An 18332-nucleotide genomic window follows, 5' to 3' on the forward strand; every position below is an offset into this window, starting at 1 on the left:
GCTTTTGCTGAATTTTCCAGATCGGACAGTCAGGCAATGATCCCCTGCCTAACTGTACTGCCAAACTTAGATCCACAGAAAGAGCAAAACACACAAGTTCTGGAGTAGCTCTACACACAAGATATTGTAATGCTAAATTACAACATGGACTTTCCAGGCTCCAGATCTGGAGAAGCAGCTCCACACACAGGCGATCGATGAGGCAACAACCGATCCTTTTACACAAAACCGGTGTGCATGCATGTTGGTGACACCAACCTGTATGTGTCTTTGCGAAAGCCTCATCACACTTGCCATTTATTGAATGTGGGAGGGTTTGGTCATAGTTCAGATGTTCCTGTTGAGGTAGCTCAGGCCTAACCGCCGATGAAGCATCGTGGAGATGTTCGGCGGTGGTGGTGTGCCGACACTGTCGTCGCCCTCGTTTTAATTTCCGGCGATGGATGGATGGTTCGCGTCTGGTCTCGTCGTCCAACCGGCAAGTTTCCCGGCGAGCTCTGACTTCACCGGGGACTTATATTAGCAGTTAGCATGCCCTACCGTTCCTGCAAGTTTGGCGTGTGGTAGGGGACGGGGTTGCCATCGTCGCAAGCCACATTTTCTTTCTGGTGCCTAATTTAATTCGCCGTGACAAATGGTAGACGAAACTGGAAAGCAGGGTCCCGTTCCGGCCTTCCGGGTCTACGAATTAATTAGGGCTCGTTTTCGTGCAGCTCGATCGCCTTTGCTTTTCTTGATCACCGTCCTTCAATCGTTCTTCTCCTGGAAAGCAATGCATAATTGCATTCGCTGAAAAGGTGTCTTTTTTTTTGTTGAAATGATATTTTCGTGGAAAAAATGTACTAAATTTTTGTTTGCGTGTTGCGAGCTTCGCAAGCACTTGAAGCGTACCACGTATGGATAGACTCGTGCATTGGCCTGTGGCCGACTTAGTTTCCCCGGTGGAAAGGCAACACGCCAACGTCCTGCAACGTGGAGCATGCCTTTTTTTTTCCTCTCTTTTGTGAATCATAAAGCTGATTGCTCCAGATGTTGTGGTTATGGAAGAGGCCGGGTGGTGTGGTGCGGTGTGGTTTCTTGTCACGCATGAAAGGTGAAACCCGTCGTGTGGCTGGATTACTGTTAACCGACTACACCGTTGGATGGGGTGTCCCTCTCGCCTTTTCGATAATACCACTGCCGTTCACCAAGCCATCAAGAGATAGAAAACGACTTTGCCTGCAGTTCACTGCTACGTTAGCGGAACCCTGACGGCAATCACCGGTACCCGTCCCGGCGCCAACTTCGGCGAGCTCGATCGCGTTCCCAAAACCAACGGAAAATCTGCACGCAACGCATGCACGTCCTCTCCGACGAGGCGGCGGCGGCGGCGACGGGTCGACTGTGGACGACGGATACATAATCGATCGACCGGTGGTGCGCGGATCCACTGGAAAGCAAAGCCCTCGAGCGCAGGACTCCCGTGCACGGATCTACCCGAATCCGACCAGCCTGCCCCGCCGCCGACGAGCGAACACGCGCGCGCCCTTCCAACCGCCTCAGGCCTCAGCTCGTGGCAGACGGATCCGCCCCGCCCGGTTTATTGTTTGGTCAATCCCGGACGCTGCCGAGAGCGCGGATCAAGGGATTAGATCGGGAGGCAGAAAAGGCCTACACGAGATCGAGACCAGAGCCCGGAGGCAAGCAGGTCGCAACTGCCACCAGTTCGCCTGTTGTTGACGTACGCTCATCAGCACTCAGCAGTTTGGTAGTCGCGATGGTCGCCAACTTATATCGGGCCAGAGAAACGTTGGAACACTCTGGGAACTACTAAGCCGTAGTAAAGCGCACCGTGCGTCTCGTCCTCTACACGTCAAAACAAGGCATCGAGACTCTTTCGGCTTCTTTGGTTGCGGTCCTGCCTGCCTGAACCACGCAGTGCTTCCAGGCGTTCGAACGCCTGGCGTTGGATTGAGTTGCCTGGCTCCGACATCTCCGACCGGGCTGAAACCAACATGCCTGCGCTTCGGGTTTTCTAAATACTTTATAAGCATGATTTTTCCCTAGGATTTTCGCGTTTTTTCAGAAAATACGGTTTGCTCCAAATATTTTTCAATAAAAACTCTAATGAAGCTATAATACTATCACATGCAGAGTTTGAATTCTCGACTCAGCACTTTTACTCGCAACCTTTTTGAATTTATTTCAGAATTTAACTAGCGGTATTTTTTTAGTGGTAGGTGACGTACCTGTCGATAGCGATGTGCGAGCGATGACTTTGCCAATCTTGAAGATTTGCCGATCCAGTCTCTCGGAGGTGCTCGTATTGATAGAATTAAGTGTGTGTATTCATGATAAGGTGGTTGAGTGTTCGTTTATGTGAAGTATGAGACCATCCAATTTTTTTGCTAACAGTAGTATGGGAAAACTGAAATTGCTATATATCCTCACGCGTGCTCACACGCGTGCATTCTGTCAGAACCTGCCAAACGTGAATGGGCAGGGCGGACCACATGGAGAATCGCACTATTCGAAACGTACTTGTCAAACACGCTGCGTACGTACAGAGATATTTCGTTTGCCCCTTACCTCGTATCCTGCCACGATACAGAGGGATCGGACGAGCTGGTCCTCCATCTCGATTCCCTCCGATCCATCTCCATCGATATACACACATGTCATCGTCGCTGTTGAAAGTATCACAGGCATTAGCTGTTCAGAGTTTAATTTTCTTCTATCATGGCATATTGACAGCGGGAAAGAACTGGTAAATATATATGCAGCAGAGACATTAGCTGTTCAGAGTTTTCTTCGTTCTGTCATGCTATATTGACAGCGGGGAAGAACTGGTAAATACAGCGCAGACATTAGCTTTGATGGGAAAGAAGAAAAGAACACCACCTAACATGAGCAATTCCAATTGGCAGAATAACAGTATCAAAAAAAAAAAAGAAAGAAAGACACGACTGGTAAATTATCTAGGCGTTTTGCAAGTCCTAACCACCTGACCGTTTAATTGCCATTCTTTGCTTAGAAAACTACAACTAAAGGATACTATTTCTATTTTTTTAAGACGTCCATAGCACGTTTTTCATTAAGAAGAGGAGGATTACAACGATGCTACTTTAGGAGAGACCCTAAAGCGCAGAGTTACAAGAACCACCACCCACGACAGGTAACACAAACACAACAGAAAAGAAAAGAAAACCACAACACCACCACACTAAACACGACCTAAGACGACCGATACTTGCAGGAGAGAAGGGCACTAAGAACACACGCACATCATTAATTGCCTCACAACCAGGAGCTAGCGGAGGCAGAGCGAGAAGGTCATGCAAGACGATACCTCCAAGGAGGAAGTGACGCCAACACCGCCACCGTCCGACTGTCCACGGAAGAGCAATTCAAGTCTTCACTTGGCGAAACCAAATGGATTTGGTAGCCAATACAACGCCCCCCCCAAGCGGGGTAAGCTATGTTAAAGGACGCAACTGTTGTTGGCATCGACGAATGTCAGGCAAAGCTTTCGCCAAAGACGCCTAAAACCATCTCCACGTAGCAGACCGTCGAGGCCTGGGTGAGAGGTAAAGCGATGGAATGGCAGCGAGCGATCCATGGCGACGACGATGAGAAATATCTATAGGCACCTTTGAGAAGAGGGAAGGCTCCAGACGACCATGGACGACCATGGGTGACCAAGAGGCGACCGTGATGACCCAACATCGATCCAAAACATGCTAGCAAGCAGTGGAGGAGCACGCCACCGCCGTCCGATGACCAAAATATCTACGACCAAGCTAGTGCAGCATCATCCGGAGAGAGGTGCCAGTAGATACGAGCGGCAGCACAGGCCTAGAACTCCCACCACCAGAGCGACCAAAGGGGGACAAAGGCCCCACGATCAGGGGCCCGGCAATGGGCACCTACACGACAAAGGATGGGCGGCGGAACAGGGGGCTCAAGGGCACCAGCGCCTACATGGGTAGCGCAACAAGTAGTGGCAGCGACGACGATAACGGCTCCCGAGGCTCGACGATGACGACCAGCGGTGGCAACGACATCTCCTGAGTCGCCCCAGCAGCCCGACGACCCGGTGAGACAACCTCCACGGCCCCTCACGGGCACCGGTAGCAGCCCCAAGGGCCACCGGCGGACGCCAGTGACAGGGAGCCGCCTTGGGGGAGGGGAAGGGGGCAGATCCGCGCCGTTGGGGGTGGATCCCCGCTGGCAGGGGGTGGATCCGGCAACGCCGGACCAGGCAGCGACGTACGCTGGCGACGACCGGCGGCAACGACGTTGGCAAGGGTGACCAAGCAATCGGTGGGGTGCAGTGGGAGAGGGAGAAAGGAGAGACGCGCAACGCCGGCCACTGCACTCCGTCGATGGTGAACGGCCCCTACCCACGTCCTTCTCGCGCCGCCGCATGGCGGTGGCGGTGCCAGGTAGGCTTGCGCGACCAGGCGACCGGGGAGGCGCACCCACGCGGCTGGCGACGGAGTCGACAGCGTTGGCGGGGCAGATCTAGGGTGGGGGGAGAAGATAGAGGGGACCGAGCTGGCCCGCCGCCGCCGCCGCCCTCTTCATCGCTCGCTGGGCTTCTGGCTCACAGCTCCAGTGGCAGGGGGGGCCGAGTGAGGCGGCCTCGCGGCAGGGAGGCGCATAGGCCGCCTGAGTCGCTCGGCTTAGCGACGTGGAGGCGAGAGATAACCGCTCCCCGAACTAAGGATACTATTTCTATGTAAAATAAGCACGTAGTAGTGTTAACTACTAGAAAATCACTAAACTTAGTAGAGCTATGATGCATAGTATGAAGGCAGTTGCTGGTATGGTGGGCACCACGACTCGGTCACTCACTCCATTAGACATTAGTAGTGGTACGATAATGCCCTAGTCAAAGCAACGACGTACGGGTGGCAGGTTCAGCAAATTCGCCCACATCGAGGGTCGAGCTGCGACGTGAGTGTGCGTGCTCGGCTGCTCGCCACCCGGGGGCGGGCGCCAATAACGGGTCCACGTGGGCGGCCCGATCGCGCCTTACTGCCCACGCGTCCGCCCGCGAGCCCACCAACCTCCGCGCCTCCTCCTCGTTCCTCAAATACTCTCGCCTCTCGACGACTCGCTCCCACGCAAAGCGAGCCGCGCTCCTCGGTTGCCACCGCATCGGCCATCGGATCGAGGGGCACCGCCGATTCAATTCGCCATTCACCACACGCGCGGGCGCCGGCGCGGGCCATGATGATGTCTTCGTCGTCCATGGCCGCCGGTGCCGGCTCCTCGGAGCTGATCTACCGCGGCGGCCACGACGCGCCGGCGGCGGACGAAGCCGGCGCCAGGTACTCGTCGTCGGCCAAGCCGCCGCCGCCGCCGCACGGCAACAAGCCGTGGCTGGCGCGGCCGCTGCGGTACATGATGGGCGAGCAGCGCCTGGCGTTCGCGCTCCTCGGCATGGCTCTCGCGTCGCTCGTCTTCCTCCTCGCGCCCTCCGGCTCCGGCTCTGGGTCCGCCGCCGCCGCGTCGAGCGGCACCACCAGAACCAGCAGCAGCGTGGCTCACCTCGCGGCGGTGGGGCTGGCGTCGCGGCAGTACAGCAGCAGGGTGGCGTTGTTCGAGGAGCCCCGCGGCGGCGTCCGGCCCGGTCGCGTCCCGCTGGGCCTGAAGCGCAAGGGCCTCCGCGTGGTGGTGACCGGCGGCGCGGGGTTCGTGGGGAGCCACCTGGTGGACCGCCTCCTGGCGCGCGGCGACAGTGTGATCGTGGTGGACAACTTGTTCACGGGGCGCAAGGAGAACGTGCTCCACCACGCCGGGAACCCCCGGTTCGAGATGATCCGGCACGACGTGGTGGAGCCGATCCTCCTGGAGGTGGACCAGATCTACCACCTTGCGTGCCCGGCGTCGCCCGTGCACTACAAGCACAACCCCGTCAAGACCATCAAGACCAACGTGGTGGGCACGCTCAACATGCTGGGCCTCGCCAAGCGCGTCGGCGCGCGATTCCTCCTCACCAGCACCAGCGAGGTCTACGGCGACCCGCTGCAGCACCCCCAGGTCGAGACATACTGGGGGAACGTCAACCCAATCGGTAGGAATTTCCTTTCCTTCGTGTTGCATTACTCTGCTATTTGCCGTTTCGAATTCAAATCCATACCTGGTCATTGATGTTTGCTGTCCACCATCAATCGCATCGAACGCCTTAATTTGTATAGGAATTTCCAATTTTTTCTTTAATTTGTAGGAAGCAGACAAAGTTCGTTGTGTTTTTGGGTTGATGCATGATTGAGCTTGCTGACTGACTGATGATTGTCGGAGCAGGTGTTCGGAGCTGCTACGACGAGGGGAAGCGGACGGCGGAGACGCTGACCATGGACTACCACCGCGGCGCCAACCTCGAGGTTCGTGTGCACGTCGCCCGGGCCCCGCCACCAGGACGCTTTAATCATTCAGCACTCCTCCTCCAGTGTTAAAAATTACTACTGCTAGAGTCTAACTCTATATAAGTAAAAAAAAAAGGGGATTAAAAATTATAGACTGGGACGATCGAGGTCTAGCTAGCTGTGATCGAGTATGCATGCAAGTAGCTAGCTAGGATTACAATAATTAATAAACAAAGGTAATTGTAGCAAAGCTACTAACAATTAGTTAACCTTTGTTGTGCATGCACATGCAGGTTCGGATTGCTCGGATCTTCAACACCTACGGGCCGCGCATGTGCATCGACGACGGCCGCGTCGTCAGCAACTTCGTCGCTCAGGTAACAAAGAACATCTAAACCGCTTTGTTGCGTAACACCTTTCCTATTATCGTGGTACCACTGGCGGTTCCAGATCTCTAGACATATATGGAAATCTTCTCATGGTTTAAATTGCGAGAGTACAGTACATAATCAGTTTATTGGTAAATAAAGTCGTCCATCTAATTATTCAGCACAACAAGTGTTGTGCTCACTCCGTCCCAAATTACTATTTATTATCTAGATGTATAATAAAAAATATGAATCTAGAAAAAACTAAAATAAGTAATAATTTGAGACGGAGGGAGCAGTTCACGTTAAGGAAGCAAGCAAGAGGATGGGGTTGTTTATTCACCCAAAGTCCTGCAACACGTGGCCGTCACCCGTCAGCCTCCATACAAACTTGCTTTCACTTGAATCCTGACACGAAAATCCCCACCACTAACTGATGCCTGATGCAAATTGCAAAGGAAGACAAAGGCCCTGATGTTGATACACACGGAGAAACACGGAAACGATAGAGCACGTCCAGTTGCGACCTGCAGAACCAGATACCTGCACACCTAATCGATCGGTCCACACGTGAAAGCATGATAGGAAACGAGAGGTGGCGGTGGCCGGTTACTAGCACAAGCCGACCACATGGCTCCACATCGATGTCACGACGAGCGATTGCTGCATTGGCTAATAGATCGGCTCTTGTGTTGTTGCCTGCCGCGACAGTACTGTAACCGCTGGCAATGGCTTCTGTTGCTGAATTCTGATTGATTGACTGGTTATGTTGATGTGGGCACGTGCAGGCGCTGAGGAAGGAGCCCCTGACGGTGTACGGCGACGGCAAGCAGACGAGGAGCTTCCAGTACGTCTCCGATCTGGTAAGCTCTCCCTCTCAGAACTCACACACTAGCTAGCTGCTCTCCAAAGCAAGCCAGCCAATTGGCCTGTCTTTTCCTCCTGCAACTGCAAGCAAACGCATCCAGCGCATTGGCTTGCCAGCCTGATCGATCGATCCTAACTATGCTAGCTTCCAGTCTCCCTACGTTTGTTTATAAATTCAATTCAATTCGCACGCGATGCACCGTTGCTTTAGCTGCAATTCTGCAAAGAGCTTTTCCATTGCTTGTTTACTGCTGGTCTGCTACTGCAAAGATTATACAGCTAGCAGCAGAGGCTTTCGCGTCTTCTGAGACGCAGCTAGCAATCTCTGCCTGCACTGTAAACTGCTAGGCTGCGGTTGCTGTTGCGGACCCGTGCTCCCAACGGCACGCGAGTAGGTATTTACTGAAAAATCTTTTTTTTCTTTTTGGTGAGGATGAGATGGAATGTGAACAAACTTTTCGTGCCAATTAGTTGATGGGTGCGTTCTGGACCACCCGGACGACGGACGAACCCTAGGAAAGAAGGAAGGAAAGCCATGGTGATACGGACCCGTTCGGCTTGGTTGGTTCATGCTGGGCCTCACTGCCACTAAATGCTGATGCCCGTACACAACTCCAGCATCCTACTCCCACTAGCAGCCTGGTCCATCGTGTTGCTGCCGCCTGCTGCTTCAACGCAAAGCGAGCTACAACTACAAAGCTGCCTTACCCTATACGGAGTGTATGCGATGCCTAATTCGATGCAAGTACTTACTGACCCAGTGAGCACAAGATACGTACATGCAATGCACGTACATAGTACTTGTTGTTGCACAGAATTGGATACGGTTTGGACCGCGCAGTACAGGCAGGTTGGTTAGGTGCTACTGCTACTTCTGCTGCTACCTCACTTGCTTTCCAGACTGTTTGGTGGTTGCTTTGCTTGCTACCGACATGGCAGCCTCCTCCCACGAAAGATGGAGCTGTGAATAGTCCCTGTTCTGTGCGGCACTGTTCACGTCCGATCGATCGCTTAACTCAACGCAGGGCCATACCAACATGTCCATGTCCTCGATCCTCCTTTGCATCGCCTCATCGGCACTGCTGTTTTTACTATACCTTCTCGTGTTGTGATCCAGTGATCCTGACAATTATTCACTCCACATCAGCAGTTCCTGGCTTTACAATTAGTTACCGTGGGCGTAACCCAGATCAACTACTGAGAGATGCAATTACCAATTACCACTTATATGCAGGTTGAGGGCCTGATGAAGCTGATGGAGGGCGAGCACGTGGGCCCCTTCAACCTGGGGAACCCCGGCGAGTTCACCATGCTGGAGCTGGCCAAGGTGGTGCAGGACACCATCGACCCCAACGCGCGCATCGAGTTCCGCCCAAACACCGCCGACGACCCGCACAAGCGCAAGCCCGATATCACCCGCGCCAAGGACCTGCTGGGATGGGAGCCCAAGATCCCGCTCACCAAGGGCCTGCCCCTCATGGTCCAGGACTTCCGTAACCGCATCTTCGGCGACCAGCAGCAGAAGGATGCCAACGCCAATGCCGGCGACAACTGATATATGATCCACACCGACCGGATCATTGTTTTCTTTTTCAGTGGTACCTGTAGCTAGGGAAAGATCCAGTTGAAGGCCGGGAAGGAAAGATACTGGTAATCCATGATCGAACTGAATCAATCAACCAAGGATCGAATCGATCGATACATGTGTGTAGGATAGTTAATTAGAGGATACGTGTAGCTGCTGGTCTGCTGCTGCAAGAGAAGAAAACTGATGATGAGCCATTGCCAGCAGCAGGAGGTCGAGGCCCCAGCTCACGACGACTATGCCACCGACCTTCGTGTTATTAATTTGTTCTTCTTTGTTAGTCCCTCTTATTGGTAGCCACGAGTTCATTCTTTCTTTTATTTTCCATGTGTTCTTCTTTGTATTTCTTGGAAGAAATGTATCTTGAGATCTTCTTAGCCCTTGTTCTGTGTCTCTGACCATGACGACAATTCTGCAATAACAATACCTGTATGTGGATGCCAAAATACACCTGTTCACTCTTTTGTCCTGCAAATTCGTTACTCACTCTATTTATCCCGTAGCCTGCATTTTTTTTCCTGTTGTTCACTGCAGTATGTACAATAATTTAGAGATTTTCAGAAAGTGGCAGTTTCTGATCAGCAGAGTGCTGTAAAATATGGAAGTGTGCGCAAACAGATGGGTGCCAGAACTGTAATATGTTCTTCAGGTTCAGAAAAATGACATCAGACTCTATCTGCTTCTAGCCGTTCAGGTTTCAGCTGCACTTTAAAATTTCTGTTGCACACTATGTCAGTTTGCTTCGGCGTTTACACAGAAAGCAGCCATATAAACTGTAATATGTTTCTTCGAAGAAATGTACCTTGAGATCTTCTTAGCTCTTGTTCTGTGTCTCTGTCGATGACGATGATTCGGCAATAACAACACCTGTATGTGGATGCCAAAATACACCTTTTCTCTCTATTGTCCTGCTAATTCTCGTCGTTCTATTTATTCCGCAGCCTACATTTCTTTGCTGTTCATTGCAGAATGTAAAACAATGGGGAGAATTTCAGAAAGCGGCAGTTTCTGATCAGCAGAGTGCTGTAGATTGTGGAAGTATGCGTCAAACAGATGGTGCCACAACTGTAATATGTTCTTAAGGTTCAAAAAAATGACATTAGACTCTATCTGCTTCTAGCAGATCAGGTTGCAGCTGCAACTTAAAATTCGTTTGCACCCTATATCAATTTGCTTCGCAGTTTACACACGGAGCATGCTTACATGTGTGTACTCTATGCTTATATGTGTGTACTCTAGAACTTGCTAAGGTAGCAGTGTAGTACCGGGGAAAATTTCCAAAAATCGAGTACTCCCTCCATCCATCTAGAAAAGCCAAAGCGAATAGTAATTTGGGATGGAGGGAGTAGCTATCACATGTTTTTTTGGAAGGGGGTATTTGTTTTGTTTTGAGAAAATGAACATCGGACAAGCACATGTTAAACTCAAATTGTTACCCACCAAAAACTCCGATAAGGCCCAAAAAAAAACTCCGATAAGACCAAAAAAAAAACGAAATTGAAATGTTAATCCAATGGGCCATTTCAATCCGTTAAACTCAGCGGAACCCACCACCAAAAAGGAAGGAGTAGGAAGCCCAACCGATTACGAGTGCTCCATTACTGGGCCCAATAACGTGGATCATCAGAACGTAACGGCCCATATAAACTCATATTTTACTGGTGGGTGGTCCAGTCCAACCAACCCAACCAAAATCACTCCTCTCCAATAAACCGGCCCGCCAACTCGCAGCAATCGAATGGCAGCCCACGTGGCCTATATATATGTCACCAGCCGCATCAGCCCCGTCTCTCGTCTCGGAAAACCCTAGCCGCCACACCTCACGACCCACCCGAGCACCAGCCGAGCGGAGGAGAGATGGCGCGCGGCGTGGTGGCGGCGAAGGGCGGCGCGGCCGCGGGGAAGAAGAAGGGGTCGGTCACCTTCACGATCGACTGCACCAAGCCCGTGGAGGACAAGATCATGGAGATCGCCTCGCTCGAGAAGTTCCTGCAGGAGCGCATCAAGGTCGCCGGCGGCAAGGCCGGGAGCCTTGGCGACTCCGTCACCGTCTCCCGCGAGAAGACCAAGGTCACCGTCACCTCCGACGGCCCCTTCTCCAAGAGGTATACCACGCCTACCTTCTTCACGGTGCTTGCGTCGTACTGTTACTATCTGTTCCTCAGGTCGCCATTATCCTTGTGTAGATCTGTCTAGTTTCAGCTCTGTGTGTTCACGATATTTCAAGGTCACTGCTATGTAGGAGCTTGGTTTGGTCCATTTTTCAGTTCTGTTATGCGAATCGATGGTTTTTTTTTTCGGTATGGAGGAGCTTTGTGACTGCAATGCTACATGCGGATTCGTCAATGACCGTAGACGTTCACTCGTTATAGTGTACTCTATTTTGATCCTGTGTAGTTTCAAATGGAAACTCCAGTGACTTGGTAATTTTAGCATTTGTGTGCAGGTATTAGGTGGTTTTTGATAATTTTCAGCTGCAAACAGTCATTGAAACTTGTAGCATAGCAGATGCCATATGACAAATTACATGGTAGCATTATTATGTTCGATGCTTGGAACATTGTGGTTAGTGTAGTTTCAAACTAACCTGTACTCAAGTAAACACTTGAATGGGACAGTCAATTTCATCCTGTCTTTTCTTTTGTTAAGTGCGTCTTTGAGCATCCAGAACGTGTTTGTTAATAATGATTGTAACTAGTTGTTTAATCTGATGGAATCATTCTCTGTTTTATCAGGTACCTGAAGTACTTGACCAAGAAGTACTTGAAGAAGCACAATGTGCGGGACTGGCTACGCGTGATTGCGGCCAACAAGGACCGCACCGTGTATGAGCTCCGGTACTTCAACATTGCCGAGAATGAGGGCGAGGAGGAAGATTAGAGTGCATTCCACTTATATCTTAGTTTTGAGCTTGTTGAATTTTGATACTTGTACCCGGTAGTCATTTGCACCTATCTTCCCATGTTATGCTGTGGTGAATTTTGGATGGTTAATTTGAAGAATCCTTACATTTGATCGCCTCAATTTTTGTGCCTACTTTGTGTCTGCAAGTTATCTGTGACTGGAGAAAATGTCATGTTTAGAATTCCTCCGACTTCAAGATTGTACTCTGATTGACGCCAAAGGTGATACAGAGAATATTGCGTTGGTGTGAAAATTATGAGCGGTACTTATTCTGCTTCCTTCCCACCGTCTGAAGTCTATTGACATTGTACCGTGCAAGCATATCAAAGAGTAGGATTGTAGGAAATTGGAGGTTGATTGTTTGTATCTCTCGCAAGCTTTTGTTGCTTAGTTGGAAGAAAAGAAGCTATGAGGCAGTTCTGATTCGTGACGATACATTTTGCAGAAAAGTTATATTGGTTCAATAAAAAAATGTGACTCATGCTTGTTCTTTTCGTGAGGAAGAAAATTGACTTGCTAGTACTCTAGGCCAAAGGACTGCTGTTCTTAGGTTTCTTATTACTTTTACCCTCTTCCAAGCTGCTGAATCGAAGCTTCAGTCACTTGCAAATGTTCTCACCATCTGATTTTGTTTCTCTATGGGAGCTGATTCAAAGGGAGTTGATTCTTTGAGAGAAGTGATTCTGTGGCTGAGAGTGATTCTCTCTGATTCTCTAGTATAAAATCTTAAAATCAGGATAGAGAATCACTTCACAGAATTAGAAGAAGCTACTTTTTTTCAACTCACAGCCTCTTAGTTCATCTCAGAGAATTACTTCACAGAATCACTAGAGAATTACTTCTCTCTGAAAAACCGTTTGGCAAAACTCTAATTGAAATCAGCAGAGAATCAGCTCTAGAAGCTCTACCAATTGCAGCCTCTTCCAAGCAGCTGAATTGGAAGCTTCGAAGTCAATTGCAAACGGCGGTACAACATGTACGTGCGGGTTAAGTGCAGGCCCATCCTTCGTGCAAAAGGAACAAATGTCGACATAAAATTAGCTAGAAACAACACTCCGTGAATCAATTATGACTCGATACTTCTCTTATCCAGGGAAAAGGAAGCAGTAAAACAGTTTTCAGCATGCTAGGTATGTGAGCATTGGTAGTAACTATCAACGAGACCATGCGAAAGCATCAACTCAGCTTAGCCAGCAATATGCAAGCAAAGTGTTCTGGAGGACTGCGGCTCAACTTAGCAACGGGACAAACCATATTTCGCATGCACAGGCCAAGTACGGAGGTATGCTCCATCTCCATGCCTTACATTTCCAGAAGAGACTGCTGAAGCTCATACAGGACACAAAACTAAACCCGTTCCTTGAATGAGCCATTTTCTGCATGCTTCATGTGATCAAATCTGATACTCTCCCACTGAACCTATATAAGGAAAACATACTGTTAAATTGTACAGTTCATCACAGCAGATATAACACAAATCAAACAAAGTATACAGAGACTGCTGCATTTATGCATACTGATCATCTAGCAGACATAACACAAATCAAATAAAGAATGCAAAGGATTTGGGCTCATGTTTAACTGGAGCTCCAGTGGAAGGCTATAAAACATGATGCAGAGAAATTCTTGATGAGAGTTCCTAACCATGAGAGAGTTAAAGCACTAAACTGTTCCTTGTTACATCTGGTGCTTCACTGAAAGTATCCAAGTGGTCTAACCGAGTCATGGACAAAGGTAGATTGAACTCTATAAGGGTGATAAAAGGGTCTAAATGATGAAATGAAAATGTACCATGGTCTGCATGAAGTAGTTCAATGCTTGGGACAGTAGAAATTTACGGGCAGTGCTTGGGAAGTTGACATTGTGACATTTTGCTATAATCACAGTTAAGCCCTTCTTCTATGATTATTTTTTTTCTGATTGGTCACCGGAGGGAGAGAATCCCGCCTGAATTGCATTGATAAATTGTGGTATAGCCACATATCAATGACCTTTTTCTAGGAAAAACAAGGCAAACCCTACAATTGAAGAATATGAACAATGACCGATCCATCTTGTTGTATATAGCGTCGGAAAGTTTTATGAAAATTGAAAAATTGCTAAGTTATAAACACAACGATAATTGAAAATCAATGGACACATGAAAGAAATTGAACATTTTTGTTGAATTCGTTGGGAATCCTTACCCCAACTCCTGCTTCAAAGCAGGCAATCCCCTCTGGTGCAAAGAAATACATCCAGCAATTTGTGTTGCTACCATATTGCTTTTTCCACTTAGATCACTGACGACCTTGCATCAATACAAGACATATAGACATATCACATTACATCTGAAGACTAGAAAGAGCAAACTGGGCTGTATTAAAGGTACCTATATTTCTGGAAATTATAATTTCCGATGACACGAATTCTTCATGAACACAGAGTTGTCAGCCTACTTGCAGTTGTCAGCACAATCTAACTGAAGAGTTTCAGTTTGCTGATTTGTTGTCCTCCAAACTAGTCTTCAGGGAGGACTAGAAGCAACACTCTCTACAGTATCCCAAACACCTTTTTTGCTACTCTAGAGAGTGGTTCTCTTATTAAAGGTTGATTATCTGGCTTCTTAAGCCCATCTCCCCAAGTTATATCACCCTTGCCAACTTTTGTTCCCCTTGTTGGATTGGTATTATCTGGTGGTTCCTCCACAGTCATTTTTGTTGAGTATTCAACCTCCTCAGCCTTGGCTTTGTTATTATTAGCCATATGTGTTAAATAACCAACCTCTTTATTAATCTCAGCAGGGCTATTATTCTCATTAATTTCATAGACATTTTTGGACGACGGCAAAGGCGGCAGCAAAGGCATCTCTTTAGTCATGATGAGAGGCTCCACTGTGTCATCTGCATAACTTTGACCTACATCAGCCGTCGGAGGCTGGTGCCCCTCTTGTTCTTCCTCTTCATAGTGATGCAATTTGCCAAGAATCCTCCAAGTGACAGCATCCGGTGTGAGGCCATTTCTTTTCATCTCCTTAACTAACAGATATGCTTGCTTCTTCAATCCCTGCTTGCAGGCAGCATCTATGAGTATGTTGTAGCACACTACACCGGGAGCAACCCCACAATCCACCAATTCATACAAGAAATCGCATGCCTGTTCCAGTTTCCTATGTTTGCAGAGACCTCTGAAGATTGCACTGTACACATATTCATCATGTATCCCTGATGGCCAGACGACATTGTCCCATAATTCCTTTGCCTTCTCAAGCTGCCCCACATCACAGAGCCCTTTGATCACCACAGTATGAGTCACAGAATCAGCTGCAACGTTATTGGCATTCATATCCTCAAGCACCTGCATTGCTGTATCAACTTGCCCATGGCCAAACAGTCCCTTGAGGACACAATTGTAAGTGACAACAGTAGGGGAGCACCGGCGCCTAGGCATCAAAGTGTGCAGCACATTGAGGGCTTCTGCATGATCACCTGCATCCAGATATCCAGATATGAGAGTGGTGAAGGTAACAACATCAGGAGCACAAAACTTTCCGTTGAGCATGTCGTTGAGGATCCTCCTAGCCTCCTGGGCCCTCCCAGATTTGCAGAAGCCATGGATGACAGTGTTCATGGTGATCACATCCGGCTTGCATCCAGCCTGCAGCATGGATACAAGCACGCCAAGTTGCTCACTTGGGTTGTCCATGGCACGCAGGGCTCCAAGAAACACATTGTATATCCTTGTCCTGGTTTCGTCGCCAGCATCTCCACCCTCGTCCTGGCCACACTGAATGGTGTGTTGTAGCATCAGCTCCAGGACATCCTTCGCCTTGGCGAGCTCATTCTCACGGCACAGCTTGTCCACGAGCACCTTGTATGTCACCTCCCTTGGGCGATACCCAAAAAGTGTGCCTTCCATCACCAGCTGGTGCGCCCTCAGGCATGCCCCAGGCTTTGGGCTGGTGCACAGCCCGTGAACGATGCAGTTGTAGGAGACGGCGCTTGGGCACAGACCCCTCTTCCTCATTATGTACACTATCCTGGACGCGCCATGGTGCTGCCCTGATCGGCACAGCGAGTCAATCATCTGCGCGTAGGCAAACTCGTCAGCCACGTGGCACCGCCTCTGCGGCATCTCCTCGGCGATCCGGAAAACGACGTGGAAGAATCCCTCGTCGCACAGGCACTGCACCAGATTGGCGAACGCGGCGTTTGTGACCTCCTGGTCCTCTGAAAGCTGATGGCCGTCTGAGTCTGCCATGGTCGGCCAGAGATTGTTGTCGACGAGGTCCATTGCGGCATAGACGTCGCGGGCGCGGAGGAACGCCTTGACGAGGAACGAGCGTGCGAGGGAGGTGGGGACCAACCCGCGTTGGGGCATTTCGTCGAGCAGCTTCTGCGCGGCGCGGGGGTCGGGGACCCGCGCGTATCCGCCGAGGAGCGCGGCGTAGGATGAGGCGTTGGGAGGCACGCGCATCCGGAGGTGGAGGCGGTGCGCGAGGAGGACGGGGATCGCCGGCGGGTCGGCGCGGCAGAGGTGCGCGAGGAGGCGGTTGTAGTTGGGGAGCGAGGGGACGAGCGCGGCGGCCTGGACGAGACGGAGCGTGAGGAGCGGCGTGCGGGCGCGGAGGAGGCGGCGCAGGAGGGCGTCCGCCGCGCGCGCGTCGAGGCGGGACGCGGCGGAGAGGAGGAGGAGGGAGACGCGGTGGTGCGCCTCCGCGGCGCGGCCCGACGCGCAGAGGTCGTCCACCAGGCGGAGCAGGTCCGGCTGCTGGTGTTGCGGTTGCAGGGATGGCAATGGAGGATTCGCGGTACCCATCGCCGACGCCGAGCCGCGCCCACTAGTCGGCTAGGCCACCATAGCTAATGCCGCCGACGAGCAGGCTGAAGTCGGCGAGCAGTTTGGTTGGCGGGCTCCCGGTCGGCCGGCGGCCATCAGTCGTCAGTTCAGACTTAAGAGTTTCAACAAGCTACCCGGCCGTCGAACCAGCCCGAAAATGGAGGCTCACGGCCCAAAACGATCGACTCTCCCTTTCTTGGGCCAGTTCAAATCGCATGCTGGACAACGGGCTCCAATTTGCAGCCCAAGACATTCGTGTTGTCCAGCCACCAGACAGGCTGTTGGAAAGGAGATCAGAGAGCCCGGCTGGTGCGAGAAATCAGAGACGTCCCTGGTTGACCGCAGGCCTGCCAAGGCGCAGCGAGGCAGCGACAGACTGGCAGGATCAGCGGTGCTGTGACTGGGGGTGACGCCGAGCGACAGTGCGCTTGCGTCGTTGCGTGGCGTCTGCCCCACCGTTGCCCTAGACCATTGCCGCAAGCTACATGTCATTCAGGAGCCTGCCCCTGCCTCTGCCTGCGTGTGAGATGGAGATGGGCGCTTTCGCAGAATCCGACGCGCGCGGTGACATGGTAGCATGGAGGGGAGCGATGGAGTAGACCGACAGACTCGACGCAGCCATCCATCATCAAGCACTCACTCACTCAGCAGGCACTGGCAGAGAGCTTCCTGTCAGAGTTGACGCACTTCCACTCACTCCATCAGAGACACACCACCGTCGCATCAGCCAATCTCGAAACGAAACGAAAGCTTTTTTTCTCCGCTTCACTGCAGCCCGCGTACAGTGCAGTACAGTCGCTTGATGGTTTTGGCGTGGATGGAAATGGAGAGCAGTACGTTTCTGAATTCCGAAGGCAGCGCAGCTGTAGACGTTGCAGTTTCTCTCTGCAAATTCAGAGGCGGTGAATGCTGTAAATTCCGTCAGATCGCCCCCCCCGCGAATCCCGGTTTCCATGGCTCGTCCGTGGAGGCTACGCTGCTTGCTTCAATGCAATGCTTCTTCCTCCCTGCGTCCCCCGGGAGACACGCATGGAGATCAGTGCACGCAGTACCTGACCTGATTCGATCTTGCCTTTGCGTGCGCGTCTTGCAATTGCTTTTCATCTTTGGCTAGTCGCCTACTCCTGCATGCAGGAGCAGGAGGACTGGAGCCCCGGCCTCCTCGTTGATCGGGAAACTGAATTGGACTGTGTAACCTGCCCGACAGCGGAAAGGAAGATGGCCATGCTCCTGCAAGTACGTGCACTCCTCGGTTGTTCCTTTCTGTGCTTTGCGCCATTGCCACAGCGAAAACGTTGCGTGCTGCATGCTCTCTCTCTCTCTCTCTGTGTGTGTGTGTGTGTGCAGTGGCTTGCACTTTTCCACTGAATTTTTTTGAAATTAACCAAAATTTGAAAATTTTACCATTGCTGCCCCCCCCCCCCTAACAATGAAAAA

At 50.9% G+C, this 18332-nt stretch overlaps 3 protein-coding genes across 4 annotated transcripts; 2 read left to right on the forward strand and 1 right to left on the reverse strand.

The window, feature by feature from the left end:
• The first annotated feature begins 5090 nt into the window (after positions 1–5090).
• LOC101771817 (UDP-glucuronic acid decarboxylase 2) lies at positions 5091–9631 on the forward strand. Its single transcript, XM_004958613.4, has 5 exons — positions 5091–6061; positions 6292–6371; positions 6647–6730; positions 7510–7584; positions 8823–9631. The coding sequence occupies exons 1-5, from the start codon at positions 5215–5217 to the stop codon at positions 9141–9143; spliced, it is 1407 nt and encodes a 468-aa protein (XP_004958670.1). The 5' UTR covers positions 5091–5214; the 3' UTR covers positions 9144–9631.
• A 1324-nt stretch (positions 9632–10955) lies between these two features.
• On the forward strand, positions 10956–12209 carry LOC101772226 (60S ribosomal protein L22-2). The gene is made up of 2 exons (XM_004958614.3): positions 10956–11278; positions 11909–12209. Exons 1-2 carry the CDS (start codon positions 11031–11033, stop codon positions 12051–12053), a joined length of 393 nt encoding a protein of 130 aa, XP_004958671.1. The 5' UTR covers positions 10956–11030; the 3' UTR covers positions 12054–12209.
• Positions 12210–13064: 855 nt separating this feature from the next.
• Positions 13065–16969, reverse strand: LOC105913892 (pentatricopeptide repeat-containing protein At3g18020). Of its 2 annotated transcripts, none has more exons than XM_022823737.1 (3): positions 14449–16969; positions 14264–14359; positions 13065–13496 (listed from the first exon to the last, which is right to left on the reverse strand). In XM_022823737.1, exon 1 carries the CDS (start codon positions 16872–16874, stop codon positions 14610–14612), a length of 2265 nt encoding a protein of 754 aa, XP_022679472.1. In that variant the 5' UTR covers positions 16875–16969; the 3' UTR covers positions 13065–13496; positions 14264–14359; positions 14449–14609. The 2 variants fall into 2 exon arrangements, with proteins under 2 accessions (XP_022679472.1, XP_022679471.1); XM_022823736.1 differs by having other exon boundaries at positions 14264–14367.
• Between the last annotated feature and the right edge of the window lie 1363 nt (positions 16970–18332).

Source organism: Setaria italica, chromosome II, assembly GCF_000263155.2.
Source record: "Setaria italica strain Yugu1 chromosome II, Setaria_italica_v2.0, whole genome shotgun sequence".
In the NCBI taxonomy this organism is placed as follows: domain Eukaryota; kingdom Viridiplantae; phylum Streptophyta; class Magnoliopsida; order Poales; family Poaceae; genus Setaria; species Setaria italica.